Source organism: Pseudocercospora fijiensis (assembly GCF_000340215.1).
Source record: "Pseudocercospora fijiensis CIRAD86 unplaced genomic scaffold MYCFIscaffold_3, whole genome shotgun sequence".
Lineage (NCBI taxonomy): Eukaryota > Fungi > Ascomycota > Dothideomycetes > Mycosphaerellales > Mycosphaerellaceae > Pseudocercospora > Pseudocercospora fijiensis.
Window position 1 is genome coordinate 4,041,482 of NW_006921534.1, and position 23,020 is coordinate 4,064,501.

The 23,020-nt window shown below is 52.9% G+C and overlaps 11 protein-coding genes across 11 annotated transcripts; 5 read left to right on the forward strand and 6 right to left on the reverse strand.

The window, feature by feature from the left end:
- Nucleotides 1-86: 86 nt before the first annotated feature.
- Nucleotides 87-1,112, reverse strand: MYCFIDRAFT_134529 (uncharacterized protein; the record flags this gene model as incomplete). Its single annotated transcript, XM_007927053.1, has 2 exons — nt 87-127; nt 161-1,112. 2 exons carry the CDS (start codon nt 1,110-1,112, stop codon nt 87-89), a joined length of 993 nt encoding a protein of 330 aa, XP_007925244.1.
- A 490-nt stretch (nt 1,113-1,602) lies between these two features.
- Nucleotides 1,603-2,913, forward strand: MYCFIDRAFT_210932 (uncharacterized protein). The gene has a single exon (XM_007927054.1). The coding sequence runs from the start codon at nt 1,677-1,679 to the stop codon at nt 2,820-2,822; it is 1,146 nt and encodes a 381-aa protein (XP_007925245.1). The 5' UTR covers nt 1,603-1,676; the 3' UTR covers nt 2,823-2,913.
- A 2,282-nt stretch (nt 2,914-5,195) lies between these two features.
- On the reverse strand, nt 5,196-7,003 carry MYCFIDRAFT_214809 (uncharacterized protein; the record flags this gene model as incomplete). The annotated part of the gene is made up of 6 exons (XM_007927055.1): nt 5,196-5,546; nt 5,598-5,952; nt 6,004-6,338; nt 6,389-6,498; nt 6,551-6,639; nt 6,692-7,003. Coding segments are annotated over 6 exons (1,551 nt in total), but the record flags the coding sequence as incomplete, so codon positions are not given.
- A 232-nt stretch (nt 7,004-7,235) lies between these two features.
- Nucleotides 7,236-8,470, forward strand: MYCFIDRAFT_134298 (uncharacterized protein; the record flags this gene model as incomplete). The annotated part of the gene is made up of 2 exons (XM_007927056.1): nt 7,236-7,362; nt 7,413-8,470. 2 exons carry the CDS (start codon nt 7,236-7,238, stop codon nt 8,468-8,470), a joined length of 1,185 nt encoding a protein of 394 aa, XP_007925247.1.
- A 542-nt stretch (nt 8,471-9,012) lies between these two features.
- On the reverse strand, nt 9,013-9,615 carry MYCFIDRAFT_195623 (uncharacterized protein; the record flags this gene model as incomplete). Its single annotated transcript, XM_007927057.1, has 1 exon — nt 9,013-9,615. The coding sequence occupies one exon, from the start codon at nt 9,613-9,615 to the stop codon at nt 9,013-9,015; it is 603 nt and encodes a 200-aa protein (XP_007925248.1).
- Nucleotides 9,616-9,801: 186 nt separating this feature from the next.
- MYCFIDRAFT_214810 (uncharacterized protein) lies at nt 9,802-13,392 on the reverse strand (the record flags this gene model as incomplete). Its single annotated transcript, XM_007927058.1, has 3 exons — nt 9,802-12,377; nt 12,484-13,284; nt 13,360-13,392. The coding sequence occupies 3 exons, from the start codon at nt 13,390-13,392 to the stop codon at nt 9,987-9,989; spliced, it is 3,225 nt and encodes a 1,074-aa protein (XP_007925249.1). The 3' UTR covers nt 9,802-9,986.
- A 972-nt stretch (nt 13,393-14,364) lies between these two features.
- Nucleotides 14,365-15,288, reverse strand: MYCFIDRAFT_187564 (uncharacterized protein; the record flags this gene model as incomplete). Its single annotated transcript, XM_007927059.1, has 1 exon — nt 14,365-15,288. One exon carries the CDS (start codon nt 15,286-15,288, stop codon nt 14,365-14,367), a length of 924 nt encoding a protein of 307 aa, XP_007925250.1.
- Nucleotides 15,289-15,714: 426 nt separating this feature from the next.
- On the forward strand, nt 15,715-18,494 carry MYCFIDRAFT_152860 (uncharacterized protein). Its single transcript, XM_007927060.1, has one exon. It carries the CDS (start codon nt 15,837-15,839, stop codon nt 18,144-18,146), a length of 2,310 nt encoding a protein of 769 aa, XP_007925251.1. The 5' UTR covers nt 15,715-15,836; the 3' UTR covers nt 18,147-18,494.
- Nucleotides 18,495-18,629: 135 nt separating this feature from the next.
- On the forward strand, nt 18,630-19,343 carry MYCFIDRAFT_210934 (uncharacterized protein). The gene has a single exon (XM_007927061.1). It carries the CDS (start codon nt 18,892-18,894, stop codon nt 19,276-19,278), a length of 387 nt encoding a protein of 128 aa, XP_007925252.1. The 5' UTR covers nt 18,630-18,891; the 3' UTR covers nt 19,279-19,343.
- On the reverse strand, nt 19,330-21,520 carry MYCFIDRAFT_173578 (uncharacterized protein; the record flags this gene model as incomplete). Its single annotated transcript, XM_007927062.1, has 4 exons — nt 19,330-19,548; nt 19,597-19,806; nt 19,844-21,262; nt 21,305-21,520. The coding sequence occupies 4 exons, from the start codon at nt 21,518-21,520 to the stop codon at nt 19,330-19,332; spliced, it is 2,064 nt and encodes a 687-aa protein (XP_007925253.1).
- A 47-nt stretch (nt 21,521-21,567) lies between these two features.
- On the forward strand, nt 21,568-22,993 carry MYCFIDRAFT_173579 (uncharacterized protein; the record flags this gene model as incomplete). Its single annotated transcript, XM_007927063.1, has 9 exons — nt 21,568-21,601; nt 21,645-21,795; nt 21,828-21,890; nt 21,920-22,061; nt 22,100-22,634; nt 22,660-22,703; nt 22,728-22,779; nt 22,820-22,955; nt 22,981-22,993. 9 exons carry the CDS (start codon nt 21,568-21,570, stop codon nt 22,991-22,993), a joined length of 1,170 nt encoding a protein of 389 aa, XP_007925254.1.
- Between the last annotated feature and the right edge of the window lie 27 nt (nt 22,994-23,020).

Sequence of the window (23,020 nt, forward strand, 5' to 3'; positions counted from 1 at the left end):
TGTTTCATACAGGAAGCGTGTCTGGACACTTGCCGCACTAAGTTCATAACTTCATTCGACTACTTTTGATCGTGACTCGCCGGCTATCACCGCCTACCAGGCCTCTTCGGCCTCGCAAACCCACCACCTCTCGGCGTCGCAGTCCCGCTACCAGGTGCACTGTCACCTCCACCTGCCTCTGCGATTCCACCACTGACCACATCACCTGTCAACTCGCCAGGCTCCGTAGCTTCCAACGTCTTCGTCACAGAGATCCCCGCATCTCTTTCCGCGACGGTCCTCGTCCATGACTTGCCCGTGCTGTACACCATCCTCTCCTTGATCTTCGAAGCCGCAGGGCACGTGTATATAAACAAGATATTCGGTTGTGCAGACGTTGTCGAAGGATGACTGTAGAAGCTGTATCGAGGTTCGGAGGTCGAGATCAGGCCTGCTACATCTGAGGGTTGGACTTCGTCTTTCGAAGAATCCAGATGCAATGTCTCGTCCGGGAGTTCGAATTTCAGCTGCACTAATGTACCCTTGCAGTCCTCTTCTTTTAGACTTGCAAGGGCTTCGAGAACTCCGTCGCCCGTCGGCACGTTCACTCTTGATGTGACATGTCCTCTTCTGGCGCCTGTTCCTTGGGATTCTTGGGCTTCGGCCTCTTTTACGCCTGCTAGCCCTGCTTCCTCTTCTGTCAGAGGCGCTTTGAGAGCCTCGTGCTGCTCGTGCTTATCCCAGCCCGCGGGAGTGAGTTCTGAGGCTTCAGTCGCGAAAAGCGTTTGGCGAAAGCGTTCAATGCCTAGCTCGCGGACCAATGTCAAGCGGGTTGATGCGAAGAGCATCTTCTGCCGCACTGGAGCCGTGTTGGGGACGTAGGTGATTGCGACATAGCCGTCTGCTGCGCTGGGGTCTACTTTGAGGAGGATGTATGAGGCTGCATTCGGGTTGAGGTGCGGACTTAATTGTGAGAGGTCTTGCTTGAAGTCTTCTGCCTGGGCTGTGATGGTCGTTGTTGGAATGAGCTTTTCGCTTTCAATGCCTGCAAGGAGAGCGCGCTGAGAGTCGTCTGAGACAAAGTTGTTGAAGGCATCTGCCAGCTCTTGCGAGGCTGTGATTCCAGACTGCATTTTGAGTAAGATTATCGCTTGTCAGGCTGGAGTTTACGATCACATGCAATGTCGACTTGGATCGGAAGCTGGAACGAAGTGGGTGCCTCGGTCTTGGTTGGGGATGACGACATCGCATTCTACATCTACATCTTCACATCATGATACAAACATATTCGGCGTTCATCATATTGCTCAATGAGCTCCTTTTAATGAACAGCTTTCGACTCTAGTGCAAGAGCAGAGCTTGAGCGACCCGAGGAGTCTTCAATGGTGAAGTCCCGGCCCGCGTACCTGCATACAAACTCCGTCACGAGCTCCCGAATATGCCCACTTCACCTATGCCCTGGTCTCCTCAGCATATGCATCCCAGACTTGCTTCCGATGCATATCCGAGGAGTGAAGTCTGTTCCGATGCGCTTTTTGTTTAGATCAGCGTGGCAGTGCAAGCTCCTCTGACCCAAATCTCCCCCTTTTGCCTACACACAAATCTTCTGTAGACTCGACAGCAGGAAGAGGCCTTCAAAGCGACGGAACTTGTTTAGCCAAAACTGGTCTTCACCCGTCTACGGCCACGGCGTCAGTATGGACTTCATAGTAGGCAGCTTCCGCACACCTTCACTCTGGCTACTACAATTCAACCCTGAGACCTCCAGCTTAAAAATCGTAAAAGAGCATCCAGCTATCGGCGGACATTCCTGGCTCTCACTATCCAAAGACAAGAAGAACCTTTATACCACAGTCTGGGCCGAGAAACCATGCATAGCCTCCTACGAAATTCGATCTGGGGGCCGAGACATCCAATTCCTGAATGCCAAGCACGTAAAATCTCTTGCTGGATATGTGTGTAACAACGAGACACATGTCTTCTCGACTAGTGGTCCTTCTGGAGAAGTGTTCCGCAAGGAGGCTGACGGGTCGCTGGGGAGCTTGGTTCAGGAACTTGACTTTGTGACTGGTCAGGGAGAGAATCAATCTGAGAAGAGAGGCGAAGTGGCGCATGGGGACTTTGGGGGTCTGAGGCATGGTGCTCATTCTGCGGATCTATCGCCGGATGGCAAATATTTATATGTTGCGGACATTGGACGAAACTGTATCTGGACGTACAGCGTTACGCATTCGAAACGAGGAACTGATGAACTGCCATTGAAGTTTGGAACGAAGCATATCTCGCCGAGAAGTCATGATGGACCTCGTCATACCTGGCCACATCCAAATGGCAAGATCTTGTATTGCTTGCAGGAGCACAGCAGTATGGTCGATGTTTTCAGTATAGCAGAAGATGGTGTCACCCTGAAGCATCTTCAAGGCGCTCCTGTGCTTCCTGAAGGCAAAGACTGCAAGAACTACTGGGCGGATGAAGTCAGGTGCTCTCTTGGCCCAGATCCACAGAAACCACGGCATCTTTTTGCCTCCAATCGAGGACTCGATGCAAGCACAATGGGATATGTTGCTGCTTACGTCTTGAAGGAAGATGGAACGTTGGGGAGCGAGACCCCTCTTGACATTTGGGAGACACCCACTTCTGGTGGACTTGCGAATGCTATTGAAGTGGCGCCCTATGATCCTAAGCATGGAAGTAGCGAGTACTTGGCTTTGTGCGATAGCGAGGAAGGGGTAGTGTCTGTTCTGAAGTTTGATGGGAAGAAGATCAGTGAAGTTGCAAGAGTCAGCTTGGGTAAGACAGAAGATGGAAAGGTCATTGGCGCGGCTACGCCAGTGTGGTTATAAAGCAGATTTTGAGGATCATGGCTACTCTCTGCACTGCACCTGCAACTCCTGCACCCTTATCCGAGTACCTCCACAATAGATACTCTAGTGCAACTTCCTCTGACTGAGTGTACCAAATTTAGTCCTTCTAGCTAACATAAATCGGGCCCGCTTTGGCTTGTAGTTTCCGCAGACTCGTAAGATGTGCCTCGCTCTCGAATTTTTTTTCAGCAACGAAACCACAAGACTTCGGATTCGTTGTTGAAGAAGAACCATTTCCAGCATTTGATTCTGCTATCCCAAAGATACGGACAGCAGCCGTAAGTGTCTCGGGCATCCTGACCAAATAGAAGGTCTGAATTGGTTTCTGGAATGTTGCTGAGAGTGAGGCAGTGCTATAACACGGGAAGCTGATTCGGGTGTGTGCTAAAAATCAATCCAGGAAGAGCTACATGCGACACAGCTATATAGTAAGCAACAACCATCAGGCTGCGCATGCAGCTTCCGCGATCCGCGACGTATCGTTAACTGCACTCGCAGCAAATCAGAGCCAGTTCCAAACCCGGAACGGGGCTTTGAATAATATCTGATTTGAGTACGTATGTCGCATCCTGTTCGGACGCTACTAGGTATAATGTACAGTCCTAGAGCCATCGCTCAATGAAGGTATGCAGAGAGCGCTGCGCGCCAAACTTCACGCGCCGAAAGGCTCAGATACCCGCACCACAGCAGTGCCCTTCTTCACCCATGAAAAGCATTCATCGATACTCGACCTCATCTTCGTACTTGTAGCTGATTCGCCGCTGCTTACTGCCCTTTTTCATGATGCGGTGCTGGTCGCCTTTCGGACCGCGTGGCGCGTTCATAAGCTCGTTGTCATCATCGCCTCTACCACGCTTGCCGAGGCTTGACGACTGCGTGGACAGTCGGCGCTGCGCCTCTCTGGCTTCGCGATTCTGCTGCGCGCGAGCACGTTCTTCGGCGTACGGGTCAGAAGAGGCTGGTGCTGGTGCAGTGGGAGGCGCCATCTCCTTCTCCTTGTTTGCGCGAGCTGACTTGGATCCTTTGATCTTGAAACCAAGTTCATCTGACGGCGGTTCAATAATCTTTCTCGCTGGTTCTGGCTCACGACGGGACTCACGTGGACGCTCATACTTCGACGAACGAGAAGAGCGATCCTTATCCTTTCTAGCATACTCATAGTCGTCATCACGGCTGGAATGCTTCCGGCCGCTACGTGAGTCTTTGTAGTCATCTCCATAACGGTCGCTCTTGCTCTTGCGACGGGAATAGTCATCCTCCGCATACTCCTTCGCAGGAGATCTTGAGCGATGACGGCGACTTCTATGCTTGTCTTTACTCCTATCTCGATGCGATCGAGAAGAACGATACTCATCTTCCTCCTTATCACGGTGACGTCGTCGAGAGCCATCGTCAGTCCGTGATTCTGAGCGCGAGCGGTACTTGCCATCGCTACGATCATCTTCATCATAGCGACGCTCCTTGTCCTTGCGCTTCTGTCTCTCACGCTCCTTCCGACGTTTATATGCGGCATCTGACTCATGCTCATCGTTAGCAGTCTGCTGTTCGTGTCTCTCATCGTGATGGCGAGACCGGGACCGTGATGGAGAGTGATCACGATTGTCGTGTTCAGCCTCCTGCTTGGGAGCTTCCTGCTTCTGTGGCTCGACAGATCTTGGGCGAGATTCAGGCCTCGCTTGTGGTGCAGGCGTTGGCGCCGGCTTCTGAACCACGTTGACTCTGCTGAAGTAGCCAGTGTTTGGTCTGCCCTCGCGCATAGCTTTGGGCCCGGTCGGTGCGTTGACAGGCGGAGCTGGTGTAGGCGTGAGGTCGGTACTATCAGTTCCTCTGCCACCAAATGCGCCATAGCCGCCACGACCTCTGAAGCCTCCACGGCCGCTGAAGTTATTGAAGCCTTGATGACCATGGCCGAACTGCTGCTGATCCTGCATGCCGCCTTCGAAGCTGCCATATGAAGCATCTTGAACTGAAGCATCAGCCATGTTGCTGTCGCCCTGGATTCCTTCATCGCCCTCATACGTGCCGCTGTCTTCCGCTGCCTGACTAGGATCTGCATCTGGATTAGCATACCATCAAGAAGCACACGACATAGATATTACTCACCATGTGCGTCATGTCCGTGACCATTCTCCATCACGACATCCTTGTCGTCTGTGATATTAGTCTCGTCTCCTGCTTGGTTAGTACTTGTGCCATCCTGGTCTCCGTTGGTCTCGGCATCATGTGACTTGGCACCTGTTTCCGCAGGAACGCCATCTGGACCTGGCAACGCGTCGTAGCTGGGAGAGCCGCGACGTTGGGAGGGCACATCGTTGGCACTTGCACCGGCCTGCTGCGGGCCACCGGACTGGTGTTGCGCAAACTGACTATGGTTGCCATACTGCTGTTGTTGCTGGTATTGCCAGCTACCACGGCCACGGCCGTATTGGTTACCTCGAGCTCCTCTACCGAAGCCACGGCCGTAACCACGACCGTAGCCACGATTATTGTAGAAATCATTCGACCGAGGACCGTTTCCGAAATTCTGTGATTGCATATAGTTTCCTTGATTGGGAAAGAAACCGGGCCCATTCATGCCATTGAAGTCGCCCATACCAGACATGCCGCCACCCATGTTGCCCATCCCCATGCCCATCATAGCACTCATATCGCCCATGCCGCCGAAGTTGCCTCCGAACATCATTGAGGGGTCCATGTTCATGCCTGCCGCTTTGCTCAGCTTGCGTATCTTGTTGGCGAGAAAATTGTACCTACCCATCATGTTTGGCATGGCCATGAAGTTTGGCATTCCCATCATCGGGTTGAAGCCATTCATGTTCATATTGCCAAAGTTGTTGTTGCCGAATCCGTTCATGCCTTGGTTGAAGTTATTGAAATCCTGTTGTTGCTGCTGATCCATTTGCATGTTCTGATTGGTATTCTCGCTCTCGCCATTAGCCTGGTTATTGTACTGCTGGTCTCCCTCTGCTGAGTACTGCTGTTCTTCATTTTCAGGTCTCTCGGTTGTGATCACAACATCATCGTCATCGTCGTCATCTTCATCCTGCTCCGCATCTTGAGCCTTCTCTCCGGCCGACTCCAGATCTCCATCCGCAGGTGCAGTGTCGAGCTGATGTAAGTCAGCACATGCGAGATTGATAGTTACAAGATGGCTTCTTACCTCTTGTTCTGACGCCGCCCCTAGCTCTGCCGACGGCGCGGCTTCTTCTGGCGCAATAGCAGCTCCCGCGTCGCCCTCCACAGCTGGAGTCGGCGCGGGCCCTGACTCTGCCAGTGTGAGTGTGGCGGCTGCTACAGGCGGAGTCTCGAAAGCTGCTGCTGCTGGAGCGAGTGGTTTTGGCGTATTTCCGGTGAGATCAATGCCGCGCTTCTTCGCCTCGTTCTTGATAAAGACCTTGACGGTGGTCTGCAAGCTTTTTGCGGGCGATACCAGGTCTGGGGAGAATGGAGAGTGCTCACACACAGGGCATGAATCCCCACTAAGTGAGTCGTTGCCTAAAACAGGTCAGATATCATTACACGAGCATGGAAGCAGTCAGACATACACTCGCCGCAGATTGTGCTATCGCAGCAGCCCAGCTTCACGGCATGAATGGCGAGTCTGTTGCATGTCGCGCAGCGAAGCTTCTCGGGTATGGACTCCAATTCGAGCGATCTGTGCCCGATGTCAGTTGCATATCATCCTAGTCTCGTGCAATGGCGCGCACCTAGCGAATTCCACCGACGCTGGATTCAGCGAGCTCTTCGCATCTGCCATATTGCTTGTAGGCGTTGATATTGGCGCGGCTGGGGATGGCTTGTTGGGTGTCCAGATGGTCGCGCAGCTGCGGATGAGTGCCGCAGCTTACGGAAGGAGTGTCGCCTGCTCCGTTTGCTTCATCGGCGGTGATCGCGGTGGTATGGATATCGGGTCGCGCGGCGCCAGTGATATGTTGGAGGTTTGGGAATGTCGAGGTGCGAGGTGCGAGGTGCGAGGCGCGGACCGCCGCGAAGATGTCGTTTGGGCGGCGTGTGGAAGTCGCGCGTGAGCAGAAAAGCATGAAGTCGACGGGTAAACTCCGGCAAGCACTGCCGCCGAACTTTGCGAGCTTCGTGGCTGAGTAAGCAATTTTTGTGCGACCCTCACCTTCGATGTCTTGCACGGTTGGCAATAGAACCATCACTTTGGGCAAGAACGCAGCAAAGTGGATTGCCCATGAGTTGTAGTGTCTGAACCCGGGCAGCCTGTCTTAGAAACACTGGATTACATTCACATGGTTGCAGTGGCTTGTGAAAGCTCCGATATAGAACTACGTCAACCGCACGGACGGATTTGCATCCTCGGTCGCCGCCAATGTCTCACGCTTCGCACTTCATCTCTGTCACTCAGTGACTCTCCATGAACTCGCTACAATGATCCTAGACCAGATCGCATGGCTTGATTGCCTCGTTTTCCTGCTTTTCCTTGCACCCCAGCTGCTCATACAGGTCGGCTTCTTTCAGACGCTGACATGCGGCATCAAGGCTCTTCCCTTTCTAGGTGACTCGGACTGCCTAGTTCAACATTGGCCAGATACTGACTCTGGATAGCTTTTCGCATGCCATATCAGCTTGTGCGTGAGCGTTATGTGCTGAGGAAGAAACAACAGCCTCCATTTGTCCGAAAGGCAACGCTCTTTCAGGACGTCGTCATACGATGTGTCAGATATGCTTTTGCAGACATACCTGCTTCCATAGGCAAGGTCTTCTTTTCGAAATGGGTGGCCTTGCCATTCATGCGCTTCCGAATGCTTCGTCACGGCATCTTCAGCAAGCCGATCTACTGGCGTGACGTCAACAAGGATGGCCTCAAAGGAATCTACGCGGTCATGGATGCTTCGCGCAGACCAGACATTGTGCTCTACTACTGCCATGGAGGTGGCTTCTCCATGGGCTCATCATACTTCTACCTCGAGTTTCTCCTCGTCTGGCTCACACTGCTGAAGCAAGCAGGCTATGATAACCCGGCTCTATTCGCGTTGGAATACACCTTGGTCCCAGAGGCCACATATCCAACACAGGTCCAAGAAGCGCTTGCCGGATACAAGTACGTTCTCTCCATCGCGGACGACCCGTCACGGATATGTGTAGGTGGTGATTCGGCAGGTGCCACGCTGGTTCTTAGCCTCATGCTTGCCGTGTCAGGCTACTCGTCTCTCAAGAACAAGATGCCAGGTCTTGCTGTGATAATATCACCCTGGGCAACGATTATCTCGTCGAAGAACCAGAATACAAGATCGGACTACCTGAATGCCGAGAGCCTTCGTCTATATGGATCACAGTACATTGGCAAGAATGGTTCTCCTGACAATGCTTTGGTCTCCCCTGGACGCTGTAACGATTTGAGCTGGTGGAAGAGAGCATCACCAAGCCAAGGCTGGTATTTCATGTACGGTTCGGAGGAGGTCTTCCAGCCTGAAGCGAAAGACTTGATTGCGCAGCTGAGAAAAGCGGAGGTGCGAGTCGATGAGTACGAAGAGCAAGGCTGGATACATGCCTGGCCGATCGTCAAGCTCTTTCTGTGCAACGAGCAAGCTGAACGACAGAGTGGGTTGAGGAGGATTGTAAAGATCACATCCGAGCGAATAGAGCCATCAAGAGCACGCTAAAATGATATACACTTTAGACCTTTCGCCACGAGACCAAGAAAGAAATGCAGCAAATGTACAGGAGCCGAAATTGCTCTCTTCTATTTCCCGCTATGAGACTTGCAAGGCTTTCACGCATCGTCAAAGGGTTGCTACGAGCGAGAAGGGTTAACCCAAGGCTGGGAGTCATGTCCTCAAAGCTACCATGATCTCGCACACCTGCTTAACCTCAAACTTGCGTTGGATTAATCACTTAAGACCTGGAACCGACAGCAAAGGAGGTCACAACTCGTGAAGCGTCCAGGCATACGAAATGTCGCTAAAACCAAACTCTCGCTCGTGCTACCTTTTCGCTCTTCCAGCTGAGCTCAGGAACTTGATCTATCATTTTGCTCCGGTCGATAATGACGAGCGGCCGTGGAAGGATGTCTAGACGCAAGCAAGCACAAGCGAATTTCTAGATAACGTCTTTTGAGCCGCCGAACTTCAATTTGGAAACCTGTCCTTCTAACCGAGCAGCTCTGCCACCACTAATATGTAGTGATTCTTCAGTCCACAGAAACTCAATCCTCCTCCCACCTCCTATCGAGCGTAATCAAAGTCGGCCGACTTACACCCAGAACCTCCTCAACCTGCTTCCAAGGCTGCTTCCTCAAAACCCTTACAGTCTCAAACATAGCCCCAACCACATGCCTAGTCATATCACTCATCTCAAACTCCCTCAACTTCTTCGGCGGATGTGGCCTAGCAAGAAGAATCTTCCCATGGTACTCCTTCGCCCAAGCCATCAAATTGCTCCAGGATGGCGAGTCGAGCGGAACAGACAGTGTGTAACTGAGAAGTCGCTGTTCGAGTTCCGAATCTGCAGTGCAGATGCACGCGATGAACTTTCTGAGCAAAGCTGGGTGGAAAGCATGGATGGTGGTCTTGAAGCGGTTCTCATAGTAAAAAATCTTGAGAGTTTCGCGGCGGACTTGTTTGTTGACTCGAGTGAGAGCTGGACGGGAGAATCCGGTCGATGATATGGAAATTTTCTCGTTGTTGGCGGTGAGGAGGACGAGACGGTAGATTCTGTTGCGGAGCTCGCCTGGGAGGGTGAGCAATCGGCACTTCTGCTCGTCTTTGGCGCTTGGTGTGTTGGCCTGCTTCGGTGTTGGCTGTGACATTGTTTTTATTTAGCAAAGATTTAGGGAGAAAGAGAGAGAGAGAGAGAGTAGTATTCTACGGAAATAGCGGCGAAGCACGGGCCGTGCTAGAAAGTTGGCCAAGAATCGCATGCGGATGATTCACGAAAGTTGAACGTGCTTCTCACCACCTCACCTGAGCAAGACATTTTTGCGAATCATTGGAGGCTTGTGCACTCAGTTTGATTCGGCTTGACCTGATCTATGAGATGGAAAGAATCCAGCGTGCGGTTGTCTTCAAGGAACCATCCCAGGTCATCGTGCTTGCGGCTTCACCAATGCTATGAAGCGCTTCTAGAGAATGTGCCTGAACCTCCCGCTATGCATAAACGAATAGATGCTACCGGTGCCGTTCATCCCTCAGTCGTGTCCATAGCATCGGCTGCAGCGGCCCTGGCTGCGGCTCGTTCAGCCTTCTTCTCTGCTTTGAAAGCTTCAATCTTGGCCTTCAGCTCCATGTCCGGTATTACCTCCTCGATCTTTAGAGGTACCCGGTTGAATGGATCGGTTGGATCACTGAGCAAGTGACTTCTTATCGTGCTCCGATCGATGACGTTCTTCGAGCTGGGCAGAATGACCGGATCAGACATGATGTCAAAGACGAGAGGATCCATAAACTCGTCAGGAATCTCTCCAAGATCGGCCTCTTCTTGCTCTTCCAAAGCCTTAGCCTCCGCGACCTTCTTGCCAAGCTCCTCCCATACACGAAGCTCATCTGGCGACTTCATGGCTGTCTTGCGCATGATGCGAGCAGCTTCGGTGAAATTCGCTGGCTTGTAGGAGCGTCCATCGCGAGCGATTGCTTGCACAAAGGTCTCCTTGTGTGATAGATTTTGGAAGACGGTGAGGATATCTGCTAGCAGTTGGGCGGGCCGGAATTTGTACTCTTCCTTGTTGTCAACCTTCAGGTCGGTGCTCTTCGGTCCAACCATGGAATCGAGGTTGTAGTCCAGCATGTCTGCCAATCGCGTGACAATTTCCTTCATGGTGAAAGCATCGGCGAGCGTCTCGGTGAAGAGAATGAGCGCCTCCATAGTCTCGTTGGTAAGCTGCATGTAGCTCTTTGCCTTGCCTTTGGTGTCCTCGAGGAGCTCCAACTTCTCTCTTCGCTGCTCTTCATTGAGTCCTTGCATCACGGCCGGGTCATTGACCTCCTTCTGCAAATGATTGATCTTGACGAAACTCGACAGTGCCTCATCGAGCACAAAGGTGACATCGTTGACCATCATGTTAACGAATTGAACGAAAAAGTCGGTATTAACTTTAGCTTCCTTCGCAAGATTCTCGCGATACAGTGTGTTAACCCAGATCTTTTTGATGACCTGGAAGATCTCGAAGCGGATGTTGAACTTGTCGTAGAATTGGTTGTGCGTGCCCGAGCGCTCAGCTTCGATGTATGCACTCATCAAGGCATGCAGCAAGTTCTTGTGCGCGAAGTCTGAGCCAATCAACACATCGCCCAAGACGCCGCGTTGGTGGTTGTAATACGGTGACACGCCGTAGAACAAGATAGTGACAAGTCCAGACTTTACGCCTGGATTCTTGACCCATTCCGGACTGCGCAAGAAGGCGATGCAGACCTGCACAATCTCTTCGCACTGCTGGGGGGTAATGATGTGAGGGATGTTCGCTGTAATGAATTTGAAGTTGCCGACGATGTCTTCCAGGAAATATTCTGGGAGACACTTGAAGACATCGGGCTGCTCGGACGGGAGCGGCAATTGAAGCTTCTCCTTGGGCAGGTTCTGGCGAGACGCAAGGCGAAGCACCCACACAATGACATAGCGCATCAGACCCATGGAGCGCGCTTGACTGACATCGTCGAGAAGGACTCCTTGGGTGGCATGAATGAAGCTCCACATGTCGTCGATCCGCTTCTTCATCTTGTTAAGAGCCTCGTCATACCTTGCCAAGTAGGCCGGCTGATTGAGGTATTTGGCGCGTTCGGCTTCTGCAGCAACGAGTTCTTTCTCGTGATACTTGATGTTCCGACGAATGTTCTCGATGTTGGTCTGTGCAGCCTCCGTACCATAATGATGTGCGGCGACTGCCAAGAAGAATGCCTCTGAGATGAAGTTGCTCGTGCCATCAGCCTTTTGCGAGTAAAAGTTGTCGGCCGTTTGTTGGTCGGCATTGATTTTCGTCTCATCGGAAATATCAACTCTGGGATTTCGCCGCAGGTAGTCGACATCAATCTTCTCGATCTTGCCAAATTGTGCGTCGATGAAGGGTTCGCACAGGCGGGTGAGGGTATCAGTGACATTGACCATGAAACCATCGGAGGAGACAATTCTAGGATCAGACCTCATAGCTCGCTTCTTGTGGTTCTTGTTTACGCATAGCGCAAACCAGTTGAGCATGCGTTCTCGTGACGCAGCACCAGTTCGCACGATACCGTTGGCAATCTCAAAGAGAATCTCTTGGTGTGTCCGGAGCGTCAATCGGATGGCGTTCTGTGCAGCGGCAATGAAATTCCGATCTCTAGTTTTAGGCGCAGAGAAATAATTGCTCGCTACCTCTTGCTGCATCGGCGATAAGCGGAAGAATGGGCCTAGGAGCGTTGTGGTCTCGATATTCTGCGCTTCGACGTCTGAAGGGGCCCATTTCGCGGACTGTGTGACAGCGTCGACAATTTTCGGGAAGCGAATGAGGCTTCGCATAGCCGTAATGTATGCTTGGTAATCCTCAAGCATATTTGATTTCGATAATCGAGCGCTGAGTTCCTCAACAGCACCGACTATTGCCTGGAAAGGTGGTTAGTGAGTCGCTTCGATATTGGCTTTGAGGAGACACTGCGGCGTACGAAACGCGCTGCATGTCTGCTCTTGTTCATGGTGCTGGATTGCTTACCTCCTTGATACCCTCGTCCTCCTCAAAGCGCGCAGCAGCCTCGGTCAAGAATTCTGTGCAAATTCCATGATCACCCTCGATATCTGGGACCAGCATATGGTCTACCAGAGCATCGGACGAGGAGCTCTGGTTCGCATAGAGGTCATCATCACCGCCAAACATCTCAGGCATAGTGACCGCGAATATGCAATAGCTCATGCTGAGCCGCTTTGCTTCCTTCAAGATGGCATCCTTGGGGTCGATCGGGTCTCTCGAGCCGCGCACAGCTCGACTTGCTCGCTTGAAGGTCTGCAAAAAGTACTCAAAAATCTTGCCGTTTGGCGCATGTCCAGCCGCTTCTGTCAGGATGCCATCGCCCATATCCACATTCAGCAGGGCGGGCTGATTTGATTGCTCCAAGTCATCTTTGGTGCTCGCCAGGAATATCAGCTTGTTGCCGTGTGAGTCCTTAACCTCTTCTGGCTTGAGAGTGACTCTGAAGATGTGGCGAAGAATGCGGTCCTGCCATGCCTCAAAGCTCTCAGCAGCTCTCTCTCTAGGCCGCGACTGAGTCCGCTCTGGTTTGCTTGGCTGTACTGTCGTTTGCGGAGTCACAGTGATCTTGACAGGCTCCTTCTTTTCGGGCTCCTTCTGCGCGGCCAGTTGGTCGAATGGATTCTCGCGGGTCGCGGGCGCTGAAGCGTTGTCGGTGGCACCGTCTGTGGTTGGTGGGGGTGTCGATGATGAGTTTCCGCCGTTCTGAGCTCGCGGCGGTCTTGCGCTCGATGGTGCGCCCAGCTTGGCCAGACGCTTAGCACGGATCTGTCACATCCATGTCAGTGTCATTCATGTCAACGGTATGCCGCATGTCAACGGCGATAGATGAAAGTTGCGAACCTTGTCGGCATCAGCTTGTGTGGAATCGTCCATCTTGCGTTTACGCCTGCGCCGTCGCTTTTTTTTCGACGAAGCAGTGAGTGGTAGAAAGAATGGCGGCGGCCAGACTAGACAATCAAAAGACATCCAGATGGACCAGCTGCATGTCGAAAGTCGAGACGCAACTGAGGCAGCGAACGACAAACGACGTCAGGCAGGGTTCGGCACGGAGCTGGGGCCGTCGCGAAAGCGCGTCAAAGCGTCTCACGCGAGGCGGCGTCTTTCCTTCACCTTCTCTCGATTGGTAATGCTCAAGCCGATAACACTATGGACATCGCTGGGCCTTTGTCGGCGTCTGCTCTGCTGGATGCAATGCGGGCGGCAGGGCACTAGATGAGGCCCGCCTTACACGGGTTCTCATCCAACATCAGCATTCCGAAATTCACAAAGGTTTGAAGGATGATGTTCATTAATACAGATTACCTATGGAAAGTGCTTCGTAACAGCCATGCCACCACTGCACATCAGACTACTTTCACCGCGCTGCTCGACACTCAGATCCCAAAGGGCATCTAAAACATGAATCCAATGACGGATGGCCGCCTGAGACACCTCCAGTCGTGCCAGAATAAAGCAAACCACAACGGATGCCGATTTCTCTCTCGGAACCCGGCGAGGTGGAGTAGAGCACAGAACAACATGACCTTGCAAGGCTGTCCGGAAGAACACGAAAGTGAGCTTTTGGGCAACAAGATCCACCTCTCACTCGGCATGCTCCTCTTCATTTACATCGCTCGTGTAAGAGATATTAGGATCGGGGAGGTTGCTTGGGTTGTACTGGACGCAGTTATGGATTGGGCGTTCCGGTATGATACGATTGCGCTTCAGGTAATCGACGTGGCCACTGGGCGTGAAGTGAATGCTGGGCCTGGACTGGCTTTTTAGAGATATCAAGCCCATCTCCAGCACTTGTACGGAGGAGTCACTTCTCAGAATCCATGATTTCCGTGTGGATTGATTTCGTGCTCAGGCCATCTTTGCCCCAGTGGCGTCTTCCTCATAAAATCTCTGCTTCTGCACCCACGACGCGACTCCAGGCGTGCAGAGCTTCTTTACAGTCTCCCAATCGGCAGCCTTCGCTGCTTTGCGAATCTTCGTACTACTCACGCCAATCTTCGGATTTGGCGGCACAAGCTCGACTTGCTGCGCCCACTCTTTTTTGCCTCCATCTTTCTCCATGTCACCATTTCCAAGCTTTGCAGCAAAGGCTCTCTGCTCCTCGACACTTCCATACTCATCATCAGGTCTCAGTGTAACACGCAATCGATGTCCGGCATCAAAGTAAGGATTCAAAGCGGAGAAAGGAGGATCGAATTTATCCTTGTAGTACTTTGCCGCGAAGAAGCGAGTCAATGTATCAAAGCCTACGAGGTGGATATGATGGGGGTTGTCCGGATACCATTCCAAGCCCTCGGTCTCTATTGCACGAGATTTGTCGGTATAGTATGGTGCGGTGGTGACTCCGATATCAACAGGAACAGGATCGATGTCGCTTTCTCGCGATGAACTGTCCAGGAGATCTCGGGCAAAGACGGTCATCATGGATAGTCGTTGTTCGAACGAGGCTGGACTTGGTGCCTTGTCTGCGTTCATGACTGCGAACAGGAGAAGTAGCCGATGAGGTTTGGCATACTGGCTTGCTGATGATCGATGCAATGCAGATTGAGCCAGCGTCCGATGTGCTATAGAAGGTGGATTGAAGGAGGAATCCAGGATGAAAAGCGTTCTGGGAGACTCATCTCGATGTGCTGTCTTTGGCTCTTGCGGAAATTCATGGCTCGGATGCACTGTCTTTAGAAGACGAAATTTTGAGCCTGAACTTTGGAAAGACTTAAGTGCCAATTCCAGCTCAGGCACAAGCTTGCTGAAAGGTTGCATTCTCGAGGCCATGGCGGTCTCAGTCGTCATTGTATCGGCATTGCAGGATTTCAGGCCTCTCAGGCTTGATGTTGCGTGGTTCGTGATGGAGCACGCAATCAGCATCGGCTTCGTGGAATGATTGATGCTGCCCGACCTCAAAGAATTATACAGTACGGCCTTCACGTTTCTGGAGGTGCTGGGTGAAAAGAAGCGGTGACATTTCAGGAGGCAGCCATGATGATGCACGTTGGTGCAGTCGAGCACACCGATCCCTCAGAAATGTTGAAGTGCTCTGCTCTGCTCTGCCACTTTGTCTGCAGCAAGGGCCAAATGCTGAGCTTTGCGGAGGAATGCAGGCTCCCGATTGGCCAATCGCCGCATACAATTGTCCAGCCGACAGCGGGGTATGGGAAAAGTCAGCTCTTTTCTTTCTGCTGCCACCATCCCTCTCTCCCACACACATCACCTCCTCTCTTTCCTCACTATCACCCTCAATTACTCCTTCGAACCACATTCGAAGTCTCGTAGCAGCAGCAACACCACTCAATCCCCTCAAGCCGCTGCACAACACCATCACCATGGTGCAATCCTCCGTTTTGGGCTTCCCTCGCATGGGAAAGCTCCGTGACCTCAAGAAGGCCAACGAGGCCTACTGGGCCGACAAGCTCTCCCGCGACGAGCTCCTCGCCGAGGCCAAGAGACTGAGACTCGAGCACTGGAAGATTCAGAAAGACGCTGGCGTCGACATCATCCCAAGCAACGACTTCTCACACTACGACCATGTGCTCGACCACATTCAGATGTTCTCCGCTGTGCCGGAGCGATACAGCAAGCACAAGCTCCACGCCATCGACGAGTACTTCGCCATGGGTCGTGGACACCAGAAGGAGAACGTGGACGTGCCATCCCTGGAGATGGTGAAGTGGTTCGACTCCAACTACCACTACGTCAAGCCAACCCTGCAAGATGGCCAGACTTTCAAACTTGTGGACAATGCCAAGCCAGTTGCTGAGTTCAACGAGGCCAAGGAGGCCGGCATCATCACTCGTCCCGTCATCCTTGGTCCAGTCTCTTTCCTCCACCTCGGAAAGGCTGACCGTGGCTCGTCCGTCGACCCCATCACCCTTCTTGACAAGCTCCTCCCAGTCTACGAGGAGCTGCTCACCCAGCTCAAGGCTGCCGGTGCTGAGACCGTCCAGATCGACGAGCCAGTCCTCGTCTTCGACCTCCCAAAGAAGACCCGCGATGCATTCAAGCCAGCCTACGAGAAGCTCACTGCTCTCCAGGGCGGCAAGGGCTCGCAGCTCGTCCTCGCCACCTACTTCGGCGATGTCATCCACAACTTCGACGTGATTGACGCGGCTCTTACTGGTACATACGCTTTCCATGTTGACCTCGTCCGTCACCCAGAGCAGCTCGCCAAGGTCGCTGAGCACCTCGGCCCCAAGCAGGTCCTTTCTGCTGGTGTCGTTGACGGCCGTAACATTTGGAAGACCAACTTCAAGAACGCCATTGAGCTCCTCGAGACCGCTATCCAGAAGCTTGGCAAGGAGCGTGTTATCGTCGCCACCTCCAGCTCGCTTCTCCACACCCCACACACCCTCGCCAGCGAGAAGAACCTCGATGACGAGGTCCGTGACTGGTTCTCGTTCGCCTCTGAAAAGGCTATCGAGGTTGCCATTCTGGCCAAGGCTGTCACTGACGGCCCAGATGCTGTCCGCTCCCAGCTTGAGGCCAACGCCGTGAGCATGCAGAGCCGTGCCACATCCAAGCGCACCAACAACCCCGCCGTCAAGGAGCGCATGGCTGCCGTCAAGAAGGAGGACTACGAGCGCAAGTCTGGCTTCACCGCTCGCTACGAGGCTCAGAAGAAGCACCTCAACTTGCCAATCTTCCCAACTACCACCATCGGTTCCTTCCCCCAGACCAAGGAGATCCGTATCCAGCGCAACAAGTTCACCAAGGGCGAGATCACTCCAGAGGAGTACGAGAAGTTTATTGAAAAGGAGATCGACGAGGTTGTCCGCATTCAGGAAGAGCTCGGCCTCGATGTCCTCGTCCACGGTGAGCCAGAGCGCAACGACATGGTGCAATACTTCGGTGAGCGCCTTGACGGCTATGTCTTCACCACCCACGCCTGGGTCCAGTCATACGGATCTCGCTGTGTCCGACCACCAATCCTTGTTGGCGACGTCTCCCGCCCAGCACCGATGACCGTTAAGGAGAGCAAGTACGCCGCCAGCATCAGCAAGAAGCCAATGAAGGGTATGCTGACTGGTCCAATCACTTGCCTGCGATGGTCGTTTCCACGTGACGACGTCCACCAGTCTGTCCAGGCTGCTCAGCTTGCTCTTGCTCTTCGTGACGAGGTCGTTGACCTTGAGAAGGCTGGCGTCTACGTCATCCAGGTCGATGAGCCAGCTCTCCGTGAGGGTCTTCCACTCCGTGCTGGCTCTGAGCGTGAGAAGTACCTCCAGTGGGCTGTCGACAGCTTCAAGCTTTCCACCGCCGGTGTTGAGGACTCTACCCAGATCCACTCTCACTTCTGCTACTCTGAGTTCCAGGACTTCTTCCACGCCATTGCTGCTCTCGATGCTGATGTTCTTTCCATCGAGAACAGCAAGTCTGATGCCAAGCTTCTGAAGGTCTTCATCGATGAGGCCTACCCACGTCACATCGGACCGGGTGTCTACGACATCCACTCTCCACGTGTTCCGAGCGAGCAGGAGATCAAGGACCGCATCCAGGAGATGCTTCAGTACCTCAAGCCAGACCAGCTCTGGATCAACCCAGACTGCGGTCTCAAGACTCGCCAGTGGAAGGAGACCAAGGCCGCTCTGGTCAACATGGTCAACGCTGCCAAGTACTTCCGTGAGCAGCAGAAGTAGGCACTTTAACGTGACTACTACTATAGAGGTTTGGAGTACGGCGCAAAGGGACATATTTGCAGTGCTTTGAACAGTTGCGGCACTCAACAGCTGCATTTTTCAACAATGATACCCAATTTTACTCAACGTCTGGTCAGCGATGGAGTTCAACAACAGGATGGGCGGGATGGTGTGATGATGGAATGAAAAGCTACCTTGCCTTGCGACGACCTCAACGATCGTCAAGAGTCGCGTCGATGGGGGGAATCCGCGACTCGGGTGAGTGGTAAATGCATGGGGCAGGCGCTTTTGATAGGTCATGGTAGCAGCTACCGATGTACTATTGATGAACATCTTCAACACAGCAAGCCCTATCTCCTAGTCTTTTCTTTTCGTAACTCCCATGTTGGATTCCGAGCGCTCCGAGATGGCCTCGACACCCACGCCGACGCCGTCAAGTCGCCCATCGGCCTCCTCAGATGGCGCTGGTGATAGTGAGAGCGATCGGGGGAAGAAGTGACAATTCTCAACTTTCACTCTCGGCCAATTAGCTGACGATGCTGCAGAACACTTGCTGTTGCTACGCCTGACATGCGGCGCCCGAGCAACATCTCTATCTTGTCGCCTGATATACAGCGACCAGAAGAGGCGAGGCGTTCAAGTATCATGCCCAGCGATGCGCGCCGCTCCAGCATCCTGCCCTCTTCAATATACAACACCTCAAACTACAGCCGCTCTCGGCGTTCCGTGACTGTCAACGACGACGATGGCTCTCTCCTCATGGTCAAAGCCCTCCAGCGACACCAACAATCCAGAGACCTTTTCCGCTCCGACACTAAACGCCGCGAAAGCATGGCACCACAATTCAACGAGCTCTCTTTCGCCCGCGAAGATCAATAGGACGAGATTCCTTGGCGAAGCCGGCCAGCAGGCCATCACAGAGGAGGCTACAACTTTCCCTACAAAGAACGCATCGGAACCGACCTCGTCTCCTGGGCCCGTTTCCCGTCGCACACCCGCACCGAACGAAGCCTTTCCGCCGGCCCCGCAGACGGTGTCACAACCCAAGACTGGGCCGCCATCCGCAATAAAACCGACGCAATCCTCGGAAAACACGGAACAGGTCGGAAACCCAGCAAAGTCACAGTTTTAAAACACATGTCCAAAAACATCGCCAACGTCGCGCACTATTACGCCACACTTCTCACATCTCCTCGCTCGTATCAAGGTCATAATCGGAGGACGAGTATTGCGGCGGGTGTCGGTGATGTGGCGCATCCGGAGTTGGAAATGTTGGGGATGGTGAGTATGGAACATCATCATAGTCAGTCGGAACATCGGCATTTGAAGGAGTTGGATGATACGCTGTTTTCGAATAGGTCCAGGGTTGGGACGGGGTTGAGTCGGAGTTCGACGGGGTTTTCTATGAGTGGGTGTGAGAATCCGTTTCGGCAGGGAAGTCCGTTTAAACAGGTGAGGACGAGTGCGAGTTTGGCGGAGGAGGATGAGGATGCGGATCCTTTGGCTGAGTCTTGATGATTATGATGGTTGTGGAGGCTTTGGAAAGACTGTTCTGCTTTGGAAAGAAGGAGATGTATGAGTTTGAACATGGGAAATTCTTTCTGGTCAGATATCTATTAGGTGGGTTGCATCCATGGTCCTTGTCCGTCACGAAACACTTCTTCGTGGAATTCATGGCATACATGGTCAAATCTCACCCATCGTTCTGTTTCATCGGCGCTGTCGATTTTTGGTCCATTTGCTCCGCCTCCCTTCAACTTCTCCGCAGGCCAGTAATCCGTCAAACTGTCCTTGTCGTATCCACTATGTGCCACAGGTGCACTCGACGCTCGTACATGCATATCGTACATTGTACGTGTATAATTCGTGAACCAGATCCGATCCCACCATTCCTGACGCAATGCCTTGCGGTGGTCCCGGTGAGCATTGTGGTGGATTATTGGAGGGACGATGCCTGTCCAGATGTTCGTGAAGAGAGATACGTCTGGCCAGGCTGTCGCTTTCGGTAATGTGTTCTCCAAGTCGGAGAGTTGGAAAGGAGGGGCTGTTGACGTTATGTCGTCGTTGAGCTTCTGCATGTGCTGATGCTCTTCAGGAAGTCCGACTCGTGCTTCAGCCTCTCGTAAAGCAGTCTCGTTTCTCCAGTGTAGCCATTCAGTATCATCCTCGGAGAAGACTGTGTTGATCCCAAGAAGCATCTCAAAATCCAGGCCTATGCTGAACTCAAGGGTACCTCCTGGCGCGTCTGCAGATTTCTTGCCCACTTGATTGATATGGTTCTCGTTCCAAGGATGTAATGGCTGATAGTCTGGCGAGGCCTCGTGCATGATCGTAGCATTAGACCTTTCCTCTCGGCGCACGACTTCTCGCCATACCTCTTGATCGCCAAAAATGTGGCTGAAGATATGTTGATCGCTGCCAAAGTTCTTTTCATCTGGAAGCAGAACCATTGCCCGTTCGAACATCCTGCGCATCGCCTTCGCACTCCCCATCATATACCCACTATTCAGGTATCGAGGTCTGTACTTGATCCATGGATTCGGTTCAAAGCCGACGTCGGTATCGGTTCCTGGTCCATAGATGTCGTCTGGAAGACTCGAAAATGGCGCTGCATAGCATGGAGGATCCTTTTGAGACCATGGCCAGCATCGCTTTTGAGTACCAAATACGATGTCTTGTCGGATGGCATACTTTTCGGTGGCCGCTTTGAGCTCGTGGGCAATACGTTTATCTGCTCGCCGATTGATGTCGAAATATCGATCAATCAGTGTCTGTGGACGAAGCTGAAGCCAGATGTCAAAGCCATCAATAACCAGCACAAGGTCATCGTCTCGCATTGCTTGGAAGCGTTGGAGGTATTCATGTACGCCTCTGATCTTGGCGAGGTGAGAGCCGCCTGCAACAAAGTGCGCTTCATGATATGTCTGATTCCAATTGATGATGACCGGGTCGGGATAGCCTGATATGCCGGCGCTTACTATGACCTTGCATAAGTTGACATCGGGCTTTGAGGCAGGCACCAGTAAGTGCAGGCGTGGTGGAGGAGTCGTGATGGCAGGCGTTGCATCATGTTCAGTGCTGATGGACTCGATCGGCAGTTCTGCGCTGCCTTGTGGCTAAACCAGAGAAAAGGTCAGTTGAGGATACTTGAAGGTCACAGGATGCTCTTGACTCACCCATAAGATATAAAGGATCAAGACAATCCAGGTCAGAATGAACAGGAAGAACAGCCTGCCCTGGAAGCTGATCATTGCCCTGACACCCGTGTTGGATGGAGCGTCATCTGACACGGACGCCATGCTAGAAGAAGCTCTTCTTTCGCCATCGTCGTCGGTGAAGATAGGCAAGACTCTGGAATCAGCGCGCCGACGCATGCCAATGGCTTGTATGTGCAGATGCGGCGGCGCAGCAACGAGGCCGCATGCACATCAAGGCGCAGAGGCAAGTCTGGACAGGTGAGGAGAAACAAGAAGTAGGCCAAGAGAGCAAGCAGTGAAGTCCTTACCGCTGACGAAGCCTCCCGGGCTCAGGACTCGGGACGTTTAACCCATTGTAGTGCAGGAACTTACCGTTCTCGCTCCCGAGTTCGTAGCGTTGTACCGGCTTTGCTCCACAGCATAAACGGTTTTGCCAGCGCTCGTGCGGTTGGGTGACAGTGGTGACACTGTGACACTGTGACAGAAAGCCGAACACGCCTCCAACAAATTTGCCGCCAAGCCTTCTGCTTCCGCTGCAGGAGCATGCGTCAGGATCGGGGGTCTTCTTCCTCCCAGCATGCTGACGTTGCCTGCCAAGCCTGAGCAGCACGATCCACAGGCTCATTTTCAGGAGATGTGCTCTCAGCCCCGTGGAGCCTCCCCTAGCGCGCCTGCAGCCACCATCTCTAGCACCATCAGACCATCCAAGACACAGTCAGTTCTGGCGCGAACGAAACAACATTCGATCTTCACAAGGGCGTGCTCGAGTTCTATTCTGGCTATTTCGAAGGCGCCCTACGCGGCAACAACTTCGCAGAGGCGCTCAGCGGCAAGATCAGACTAGAACAAGAGGATGAACAGACTTTCGGTCTTTTCGTGCACTGGCTGTACACCCGTCACATTCACGTGTCCCCTGAGGATGCAGATCGCGCGGCGCAATTCGAGACTTTGTGCGACCTGTGCCTCCTCGCCGATCGTCGCCAGGTGCCGCTACCCATGAATGCAATCATCGATGCCATGAGAGACGTTGTTGTCAAGATTCACAAGTTGCCGTTGCCCCAGCTGAACAAGATATTTGACAACACGACCACCGACGCCGGGCTGCGGCGCTTTTGCGTGGCAGTGATCGTGAACGTGATGCACTCATCAACAGGCTCCGAGTTGTTTTCTCGTGAGTGTCTGATCGAGATCATGAAGCTCGTTTGGAAAGACGGTGGAAACAAGATGACGAAGGAGAACTTGAAAAGCCTCGATCTCTGCCAGTATCACTGGCATGAGGAGGGGGAGAAATGTGAAGGCAAGGGTACCTGAGCCAGGTCCCGAATCTGAAGTTGAAGAAAGGACGCCGGAGGAGACCGCCGTGTGCATGATGCTGCCATGGGAGCTCGCCTTGGACATGGAACGCTGCTATCTCAGCAAATGGTTCAGATGGTTGGGTAATAAGTTTCTTCGCCTCACTCGGCATCACGTCTTAAGTGCTACGCCACGAGTCTGAAGAATGCCTGAAGCCAGTCAAGAGTGATGTTGGAAGCTTCGGCCGGAGAGAGGAGAGGCAATACTGGAGTAGAGCCGCTCCATTTTCAGATGACAAACTACTCAGTCTTGACGGATAGTGATGCCTCTCCGACGTCGCTGAGCAATAAGCAATAAGGAGCCAGCTTAGTAGTGCTATTCAGC